Below are 11113 nucleotides of genomic sequence, written 5' to 3' on the forward strand. Positions count from 1 at the left end.
ATTTGAATTTGATTACCTATAAAAGTATACATTTTATAGGCATACGATACAATAAAAACAATGTCAATAATGATATTTGACTAGAAATTGTAAAAAAATTTTTTTAAATAAACAACGTGATTAAAACACAAATTCGATACTTAAAATATATACATCTCATACATACATATCAATTGAATAGATATAAAAAAAATCGTATGTGAACAATGATATATTATGGATAATGTTTGTAACTTCTAAATAGGTGTAATTTAAGTACTGATTATGGAATACTTTTACAGTGCTCTCCCCACCACATAATATGGAATCATTCTTATTAAAATGGTACTAATATAATTACCATAATCAATCTATCCATGGCCCTTATATCAGAATATATAACAAATAAAATTACAAATAATTATAAATAACTAAAAAGAAGTATTTAAAATTCGTGTGGTGCTTACTCAGATAACTTAAAACCTAAAAAACTATACATAAAATTATTATTCACCATTATCCTGTGACAAATACTACAGCGCCCATCAAACGTACTCGTGAAAAACATTTTCTTCCATAGTTGTCCATTCAGAGCTATTCTTCTTTTCTTATTAAGCTTCTTTTTTTATTCACTACTTTTTATAAGTGAATATTGGAATTACCGTTAGTTAAACTAGGACCCAATCCTCTTCCTCTATGCTTGACAGTGTAATAAATTCTTTTGAGAGAGCTGAAAACATTGATTGTAGAATATAGTGGAACAATATAATGCTAAATATTGGATGGCGTTATAGACAAAAAATATTTGTATTGGATATTCATAATTTTTTACATACTATCACAATGGGATGCAACATACGAATGTAAAATTCCGTCTGATCAAAGTATTAAATATCATAATAATGCAGGTATCTCGAGAACAATAGAATTTACAGATTTGAAAGACTGCAGATTTTCATATCTCGTTGCACACTATAACAGGTAAAAATTACAGGCAAATCAAACTTGTACATATGAATTCCATGTTGGAAATTTGAAAGTAATTCACATGTATGTTTGACAATATTCTTATACTCACCATTAAATTGACTTTCCAACTCGTGATTTCTTTCTTTATGCGCAGATGATCCAGAGTTGAAGTCAACTTCGTCTATTCCATGTGTTTTATGACTCTGGTTAGATTTTTGTTGTAATAATTGTTTGGTACATTCTCCAAGGTCTTGCAACTTTTTCAATTCTGTTGTATAACTTTCATCTTCCTCATCAATTGATTCAGTATCTGGATTATCGTTGTAGTCTGTGATTATATGGTTCAATGATTCGTTTGAACTGACAGTACAATCAATTTCAACTCGTATGCCATTGAAGTTTTCTGAGTCAGCGAGGTTTTCTAAAGGACTTGCATTCTCATCATCGCAATGGAAAGCTGCTGGAGGTTGTTCTGTACCTGGGATAGCTATAGTATCGCACAGCAAATTCTTGGTTCCTAGTTCCAAGTTGATGTCGTGGTATACGGTAAAGGGGGACGACTTAATTGGCTCTACTTGATTGCTCTTCAGCGGCATTTTATCAAAAACTGTTGGTTCAGTGGACGAATTCATGCAATCAGTAGTTGTTACTCTATTCTCATTTCCATTCAAGCAGCTACGTATGAATTTTTTGTTTTTCCGTTCAGGAGTGAATACAATATCCTCAAATTCCTGTTCACCGATCTTTTGGAATATTCGCCAGCGCTCATCTTGTGTTTTCTTCTGAATAATATCGTTCCGATTCCCAGATTCGAAATCCGTGGTAGCAGGCTCTTCAGTCACCTCAGTTATCAAATTCATTTCAACGCCTAACGGAGGAATATGCGGAATTTCTATAGCTTCTTCCCCTTTTGTTACTGTTGTAGTATCTGTCCCGACTGTAATTGTAGGCATGATGCTGTAAAATGATCCAAACGTTATTTATTGCAATATTCACGATAAACGAAGAAATCCACTACTACCTAATGACGCAGATTATTAGTTTGATAAAAAAGTTTGGGTAATTCTCAGTGTAACCTAATTATAAAACCACTGATTCAAAGCATGTGAAGTATGTAAATTCGATGTAAATAACTCTTATCCAGAGTAGCAAGTTCTTGATGAGCAAGAAGAGTTCATGAGCATGAGAGAAATCGCATTGTTCTACAAGTTTTAACATCATTCACATTATGAACTCTTTAAAGGAGTTATCAAGTACAAGAAAGTCGAATTATCTTTGGCACACTCAACGTCACCAGATCAGTTTCGCAGACTTGCCAGGGTTAAGGTATATGGCAGTGCATGGGCAGCTTCATCAATTATCTGCAAACAATCTGCAGCCGAAATTTGATTTTTTTGCAATCTAGATATCCTGCAGGACATACCAAAAGGCAAAAATTCTGAAAGTTTCAGACCTCTAGCAGTTTATGGTCTGGAAAAAATACATTGATCAGTTTTTAAACTTTCACTTTTAACAATTTTATTCTTACATTCGAATTTATATCATTGCCTTATTGCGAAAAGAGAATATGATCTAAGGTATTTACTAAGAATGGAACCCTAGGAATTCGTATCAGGCTGGACCTTCAAGAACATTTTGTCATTAAAGAAACCGTTTTTTCTCAGCTATAATTTAACGTCTTTATCTAAAATCTAGCAATTTTTTTAGATGAAGGACTCATTCAAAGTGCCAGATATGAGTTCGTGACGAGAGTTACAATTGATTCTATGAAGCACAACCGCTTTTTGTTTCAGTAAAATATTTTTAATTTGTTTACATTTTTGGCAGAATATTTCTTTGTTCCTTACATTTTTAGAATTAAAGTTTGCAACAAATATAAATAAAATGAAAATCTTTTATTGAGCCACCAAAATGTTATGCTACATAAAATCCTTTTTATTCCATTTCCCGCACCTTTTCAAAAAATACTGACCTTTTCACATATAAAAACTGCGAGATTTTACACAGAAATATCAAATTTGAGATAAACGTTAGGGAACCCAAAGTAAAGATTTTTGGTGAAAAAATGATTTTTTTGTACGGCCCATAAGGATCAAGCCTAAAACGAATTCCATGATCATAGAGATCAGACGTTACTACACTGGAACCACCTTGGAATACAATAAAAATTCAAATGTGAAAATAATTCTCCTTAAAGATAAAAGAAATTGATCAACTTTTTGTATCTTAGTATGTACTAGAAGATATCAAAATGGCAGAAAAATCTAGCTTTTGACCCTGTATCATTCACAGATTGGTGAACCAGCTATCCATATTTTTAGGCAATGCCAGTGTTGTGAGGGGTTATTAAAGAATTCATAATGTTTTGACAAAAAATCGTAAAAGCTAAACAGGATTGTATTCAACTCCTCAGTTTAGTTGGTCACAATTTAATGTGCTTGTACATAAATTTTTAATACATAAATTTTTACCTTATGGACTGGATTAGGTTGCTGGGGTTAATTTTGAGAAGTGGAATTGCTGGTACAATAGAACTTTCTTTAAATTTAGATGTCAATTCCATAATTCCAGCAGCTATTGGCTTACTGATTTCTGCCAGCGACGGTAATGGATCTGTTGTAGTTTCCACCTCTGGAACTACAAATTTAAGTGAAATACTTAGTGATAATGTTTCAAATTTACAAATTTATCATTTACAAATTGCATCTCATATCAAAAATTTATTACTGGGTTATGCGCGGCGGATTAAGTATGAGTACAGTGTATTCACGGTCAAAAAGTACTTGAAACACGAATCATAGCATCTTCTTCAGGCCTATTTGACAAATTCTGAAGTTACAGTCAGCGAATGTCACCCAACACTCTCTCAGCACCATGTACATTATCAATCTCAACTAAAATTGATTCAAGGATACTTGTGACGGGAATAATAACTAGCATAAAGAGAGGATCATGTGTGAAAACGAAAGACTTTTATTTTCAAAGTTTTTAGGTACACGAAAATTAGATTTTAAATGCGTGTAGAGGAAGTTTCAAATATGAAAATTTCCCATTCTATTCATGTACTTTGTTTGGATATTAAAAGATTAGCGACAAGGTTCCAGTTCAAAGATTTTTGTTCGAATAACGCCTCAAGCTCTTCCATTTTCTTTTCTCTCTGCTCATATCTAGCATCGTTAAATTCTATCTGACTTTGTTCATTCATTAAGAGATTTTTAACAAACAAAACTGGTTCCAGTTCAAAAATATTTTGATGTTTTAATTCTACCAACAAAGGGTCGTCAGTATCTTCAGTCTCATCTTTCGCACTACCATCTAACAGATTTAAATTATGATCGTCAGATTCCATAAATCGTGCTAGACGGTCAAGGTGTTTCATTTGAGTCGTTTTAAGAGTTTTTTTTCCATGCGATTCTCGCCTTTTCCAATTTTTTAAAGCTTTGCAAAGATAGAGCCACTTCAACCGAGCTTTTTCAGTAGCATTTTCACCAAAATCAAGACCTTTTTGACTACAGTGCCAAACAACGTCCAACCAAATGTGTTTCTTAGTCAATTTTGACGATTTGAGAGATGCCTGAATTCCTGGTGAGGTCATTACGTCGATAAAAATGTCAGTTGGATTTTGTTTCGTTACATCTGATATAAAATGCTCTGAAACAGATTATATTTACTTGAGAATACACGACATGATTACGGAAGTACTGTTTATACTTTTAATCATATTATAATCATCGAAATGGAGAATGATCATAGTTTAGCTCATTTGTTTCTTTTTCGACATTAACGGAATTTCAAATAAAATTCTAATGTTAATGTATAGACATATTTAGAATCTTACAAGTTTCCACTGACACTAACTAATGTTAACTTTATTATGTACAGTACGGTCTTTTTATAAAACCTTCTGGTGTAATATGCTTTTTCGCTGTGCGAGTCCACACAATTATCGAAGATTACGAGGAAATTTGCTAAAATGTGTACACCCATACAGTCTTGCTATAACGAGACCCCACAAAAATCTGTTATAACTTTTGAATGATATCATTTCAGATTTAAAAAATGAACAAATAACGCCATATTTCCTCTAAGCATGATAAAAAAAAATTTACATGAATTTACGTTTTTGTTATACATATCAATAATTCACAATTTCAATGAAAAATTAAAAGTGAAGTAAACATACTACACTGTATATGAGGAGAGACAAAACAATTAAGTTCAATACGGTATACTTTCGGTTTCCTCAAAACCAGTGTTCTAGGCTTAACTATGCATCGCAATTCTTAAAACAGAGTGACGGCGACTATGAAAACTAGAAATAGTTAAGAATTCTCTAATAATAAATAAAAAAAAAAAAAACTCATTTTCTTCAATCGGTTCTTGTCGAACTCAAAAATTCGATATATTTTTTCTTTTTAATTCGATATAATGCTGTATTATGTGTCAGGAAGGAATGATAGATTACTGCATTTAAATTGAGGATGGATTTCAAACGTACCTAACTTTTTTATTTGTTCAGGCAGAGGTTGGCTGACATTTTACTTAGTTTATTGCAAAAGGTCAGTGAAAATCTAAAGTTGGCTGAGAAAAGTCGAGAAGAAGACAGGGAATTGTATTTTTAATTAATTTGTTGACACCCTGAAGAATGAATAGGTTATTTATCACATTCTATCGATGAGCTCTTTAAATTCCATGCGAGTATACTTACCAGATAAAAGAGTATCTGTTTCTGGATGATAAGCAACGCGAATAATATTCCTATCTCCCTCCAATATGAATAACTCATCTTTATTACAAGCAACGCTTGTGACCCGCCTTAGATCTGTGACAGCCGACGTTATTCCAACATTGATAGGGTTTATTACATAGACAACATCATCGCTGTACGTCACCAACAAATCCTCACAAAATGGCAATATAATACCAAGTGTTGGTTCACCGCGGCTTTTTTTAGTATTCTCTGAAACTGGATTCAATAACTCAACTTCCGTATATCCAGTCTGGAGAGCATCCTTCAAAATAATAAACATTGATGAAATAGTATGGATTTATCACCATTACTGTGTAATTAGGGGAATGAGTATCGAACAAAATTCAGGGCTATAATTCCTAAACAAGTAGAAGCGATGGTTTTCAAGGGGGCACATAGAGTAGATGGCTGAAAGAGTGGGAGAAATTTGAGAATTTGCATCTCGACCACCAATTATACAATTCAATTGGAATTTGTTTAATTGAAAACGAAGTAGATTGACCTTCATTGACATATATCTCTTCATAAAAATCAATCGACAGAAAGGATTGTTATTGACAATAGCATCAACCATTACACTTGGTGACATGTTTTGCGGTGCCCATGATATCTCAAAAATGGCTCAACCACTTTACTGCAAATTTGGAGACAATATCAGGGTATCTACTTCTTTCAACGACCAGAAAATCATGACATTTAAGGTTTTTTCAGGAAAAAAATAAGCATTCTTTCATGATTTTTTTGATGATCCAGAACTACATTGCAAACCTTACCAATACACGCAATAAATATAACAATATGTTCCATACATAGGAAGAAAAAAAAACACATTTTCTTTAAATTGATCTATGTATACAAGAGACTCAAAATTAGCAAAAAAATTTAAATGAGTATCAATATTCCGTATATTAGTGAAATCTGAGTTATTAATTAAGCTAAAAGTAAAATTTTCAGGTGCATTAATAAAATTTCATAACATTTCATGACTTTTTAAGGGTTGCATTGAATTTTATGACATTTAAAATTTTTTAGGTATTTTCAGGTCGCTAGACACCCTGAATATTTTCGAATAGTTTATCTTATATTGCAATACTAATTTAAAAAAAAAAATTACCAACAACATGACCGTTTGGAGTGCACTTTAGATTTTTCGTGAAAAAATTTACAACTCTTTTATTTAATTTTACAAAAAAAACAAGTTTCCAAAGAAAAAGTGAGATTGTGGCACAGAATAAAATATCCAAGAATACTGTCTCATATTTAAACTGAATTACTGAGCCGTTTTTCGAGATATCGTGGGTACTGCAAATTTTCAGCAGTCTTCTTGGATGTGCTCCATTAAACATGGCATTTTGAATGGTTCCGAATACTTGGAATACGATATTCCTTTTTTGCATTCCAAGACATCACGGCACCTTAAATTATGATTCAATCCTTCAACAGTGAGTTTTTTAAAAGCCAAAATCATTGTGGCAAAGCTATAATTTGTACAATATAGTTTTACGACCAGAACAAATTCTTTGCGATTATTCGCAAATTTCTTTTATGCTATAAATAAAATAAAGACGGAGTCGACTAAAAAATTTTCCATTAATTGTTAACTGCACAAAAATTCGGTTATACAGACTTTGACAAAATAATGAAAATTTAGAATTATGAGATTTAATCATGGATCCACAATTCTTGGAAAATATGGAAACAAATATTGTGTTGTTGTATAAGTAACTGGATTCGTTGTAACTCATAAAATATTATAATATTACGTGATTTACCTTGAAGATCAGTGTTTTCAGAACAGTTCCGTGTTTATCGGCTTGCCACAGTCTGACACCAGGCCTGCTACAGTAAATGACAGGTTCTTGAAATGGGCTTTGACGAGGACCAAAGCATGCCCCTAATTTTCCCAACCTGAAATGTTGTAAATAAATTTATCACAATTAGCATCTTTGAAAAATGTATGTAAAATTTACCGTTTTACTAACATTTTACGTTCTTTCTGGCCAACCTGAGACACCTTGTCATTTTGGTTTCGGTTCACAAGAATTGTGCGAAAGACTGTCGAAACTAGTAAAAGGCCTTGTTGATAACTCAACTGGACTACTGGGTACTTTTCATTGAGTAATTCCGATGACTTGGACAAGTGCTTTAAAGAAAAATAAAATAAACAAGTTATTACGCAGACTATCTGTTATCGACCGCTAAAAGGCTTTCGAATGAATGATTGAAAAAAGAAATCGAAATGTACAAAATTGTTTACCATGTAGAAATCAATTTCTGTTATCACTACAAGACCATCTTGATCTCCACTGAACAGTTTCATTCCATTTTTTGACCATTCAACAGTGGTTACAGCTTTTTTATGGAGACCACCGATGTTGTAGCGTTCAACCTGCATCAGAGGTAAAAGTGAATAGGGCTTTCTGTAGCAAATGGGCCAAATTATACAATGACCTCTCGCATGTTTATACTTTTCTTAGACTGTAATGTACCTGAATTTCTGATCGATTAAGCTTGATCAGAAACTCAAGATGATGCTAATAGTAAGCTTTAATAAAAAAAAAATTTAGATCAGTGCAATATTAGGGCTCAAGTAGAATTACTAAGGTTTATTCATTTACCTTGGAAGACATTTTTTTCAAAACACAGTAATGGGGACAACGTGAGCTTTCAACCAAGCTTGATGGATTGCAAGTTCACGGTAGTATACTGTACTGCATTAATAGAGAATTCCAGTAAAAATCGAGGCTACTTGATTAGACTGAATACAAAGATTTTTTCCATCTTAAAGTCAAAGGACAATGTGGCAAAGTAGCTTAGCTGATGAAGGAACCACCAAATACAGCATAACGTTTTTGAAAGTGAATCGGGATGAACTAGTTTTTTTTTGTTTTGTAAGTGACGAATCATAAATTTAAATTTGTAAAAAAGTAAAAGAAGATTATGCTCACTTGCTTTTTCTGTTTTGGTTTAAGACTATCCGGTAATGAGTCTGGAGGGTTTTTTGGAATTTGAAAAACTGTTACTATGCCTTGATCATTTCCTGCCGCTACCATGTAATCCACTGTCGATATCACCCTTACACACGTAATTGATGTATTTGTATTCTGAAAATATATTATTTTTTAAAATTATTAATGTGCAACGTCAGCAGAGACTCTGATTTAAAAAATGAAACATGTGGAAGCAAAAATGAATAGAGGGCAGAAAATTTCTAAATCTTTTGAAATCAGATATTGCGACCATCGTATTTTCTAGTTTCTACCCAGCCCCCAATTTTTAGATTGAAATAATGAGATGCTTAACATAAGCATATGATTTTTCTCCAATTTGATAGCTGAATTAAATTAGTAAAAACTATTCTGGTCATTACACAGCAACACATAAAATTTGGATAAGATATTTATTTATGTGAGCTGCACAACTCATGTAAATATAAATGTGAGAAAGAAAATAAAAAAATTCAGGATTGCTAGACATCATGAGTATAACAATATTTTACACGACACCGGAGTTGGTAACATTAGCGTAGTAAAACATTGAGAGAAAAATAACTGTTCGTTAACTTCAGAATATCTTGCAGTTAAACAGTTGAATTTGCAACATATATAAGTATCATGTAGATTGTATTGTGGTTTATTAAATTTCAGACAATCCTGCAGTCGCGAAACCACGAATTTTTTTAGAAATGCGTAGTTACATTAACATAACAAAATTTAACTTAATTATTTTGCTTAAATATTATTATTTCTGGTTTCGGTTTTTTGCTTTACTTATAATACAGTGAATCATATTGAAAAAAAACTTCTAATCAGATCGGAACAATTACTTCAATTTCACCATCGCAGCGTTATATACTAGAATTATTATAATAGAAAAATTTTCATACTTCGCAACGTAGCCTTTGAAGGTCTCCTTTCTCCCTGTCGTACCAATAAACCAAGCCATGGTTAGTGCCAATAGCAATGAATTCTGTTACAGCATCAATGCATGTGAAATTAACATCCTGTGTAAACAGACCGTTTTGAGACTTCAGTGGTATTTGTTGGAGAAGTTTGGTTAGCGGTACCCATTCCCTGAGCAACCCGCCATCTTCGCACATGGGTGTTGTCATGATGCGTTGTATATATACCAAGTCAACTAGAGCTGTTTGAACGTGAGAAAAGTTTGCGGTCAACATCAGTTTTTATAACAAAATAAATAAATCTAAATAAAATTTCATGGTTGTTGGAGTAGTAGGAATGAACCTGAGAACCTATTAACTTAATTCTCCATCCGTACCATTTTTGGCCGGTAAAAATCTTAATTTTAACAAAAAATTGGCAATCAATTATAAGTGAATCAATACAGAATCTAGCATCTAGCTCTATGGCCTCATTATGACCCAGAAGGCTAAGTGTGCCACAGCATTAGTTTTACTATAATAGAAAACCTTTATGAAAGCATTTACAACAAAATTGAGATGAAACAATAATTATTCTGCTGGTACACAGACGAACATAGAGACGTGTACAATTCTCCAATCACGAAGTAGTGTCTTATTAAACTACTGAAATAGTCACTGGAATATATAATTAGGGTAGCTGTTCCCAGGAACAAGTGGAATGTGTATATCATAAAATAGTGAGCCAATCTCGCACAAGACGCAGGAAATCTACTGTGCTCTGTAATGTGATCGATTTCAAACAGTACATCTAAGCATTAAAGTCACTTGTAAAATAACACACGTCTGATAAAATATTTCCAATACATCATTACGACGCAATAATAGTCAACAATCGTGGCAAAAAAATGAGGCAACAAACAGTGAAATTCTAGAGATTGCATATAATTCCCTGAATTTTCCAATACATCGGCTGTTTGCGGAAATACTGTAAATATGAATGAAAAAGTTGAATTGTTATACCACATTACTTTATTAGACTGCGTTGCACAATTTAAATTACAAATTCCAATAGCTTGTACTAGTAGAGAAGAAAACTGTTGACCAGTTAAAAAATTTCGCTAAACAAGAAGTGTGGTTTAAGAAGTTGAATTATTTAGATATATACGGGTAGTTAAGTAAAAACTGATGGAAACATCCGTTTGTTTTCCTTCGTTTGCTCGTTACAAGTAGTTGACAGGTAGATTACTCATAAGTTGACGTACCTACTGCAAATACTTCAATTTGCCGAGAACATTTTAAATTGCAGGTCCATGAGCTGTTCTGCACTGTTAGGGTTTAGAGCATCATTTTTGGATCATAAAATCCATAAATGTAATTCTGCAAGTTTGGATAATAATTTTCTGATGCGTTACAATAGCGTCGGAAATTTCAGCATTCCGGTTTCCAAGCCTTCCCCCTTTTCTGACAACCAATTTTGAGGTTGCCTACTCACAAGCGTTGTCTGAAAGTTACTAAATAGTAAAGACAGCCAG

At 32.7% G+C, this 11113-nt stretch overlaps 1 protein-coding gene across 3 annotated transcripts; it reads right to left on the reverse strand.

The window, feature by feature from the left end:
* Window positions 1–46: 46 nt before the first annotated feature.
* LOC124222624 (WD repeat-containing protein CG11141) lies at window positions 47–11103 on the reverse strand. 3 transcript variants are annotated; one of them, XR_006884053.2, is made up of 11 exons: window positions 10844–11103; window positions 9585–9841; window positions 8647–8802; window positions 7956–8087; window positions 7681–7841; window positions 7471–7606; window positions 5657–5960; window positions 3420–3585; window positions 1058–1905; window positions 816–951; window positions 47–709 (listed from the first exon to the last, which is right to left on the reverse strand). XR_006884053.2 is itself a non-coding variant. In XM_046633789.2 (10 exons), exons 2-10 carry the CDS (start codon window positions 9807–9809, stop codon window positions 648–650), a joined length of 2190 nt encoding a protein of 729 aa, XP_046489745.1. In that variant the 5' UTR covers window positions 9810–9841; window positions 10844–11101; the 3' UTR covers window positions 51–647. The 3 variants fall into 3 exon arrangements, 2 of the variants coding, with proteins under 2 accessions (XP_046489747.1, XP_046489745.1); XM_046633789.2 differs by lacking the exon at window positions 816–951 and having other exon boundaries at window positions 51–709; window positions 10844–11101; XM_046633791.2 differs by lacking the exons at window positions 816–951; window positions 8647–8802; window positions 9585–9841; window positions 10844–11103 and adding an exon at window positions 8317–8605 and having other exon boundaries at window positions 49–709.
* Between the last annotated feature and the right edge of the window lie 10 nt (window positions 11104–11113).

This window comes from Neodiprion pinetum, chromosome 7 (genome assembly GCF_021155775.2).
Source record: "Neodiprion pinetum isolate iyNeoPine1 chromosome 7, iyNeoPine1.2, whole genome shotgun sequence".
NCBI classification, from domain to species: Eukaryota; Metazoa; Arthropoda; class Insecta; order Hymenoptera; family Diprionidae; genus Neodiprion; species Neodiprion pinetum.

What these genes read in the sequence shown, in the direction of transcription:
- LOC124222624 (XM_046633789.2), bottom strand. Translation starts at nt 9,809, where the DNA reads ATGACAACACCCATGTGCGAAGATGGCGGGTTGCTCAGGGAATGGGTA. An exon ending in AACAGATACTCTTTTATCTG is followed by an intron (nt 3,586 to 5,656) that starts GTAAGTATACTC and finishes TTAAATTTGTAG; the next exon opens with TTCCAGAGGTGGAAACTACA. An exon ending in AACCTAATCCAGTCCATAAG is followed by an intron (nt 1,906 to 3,419) that starts GTAAAAATTTAT and finishes ATCATTTTACAG; the next exon opens with CATCATGCCTACAATTACAG.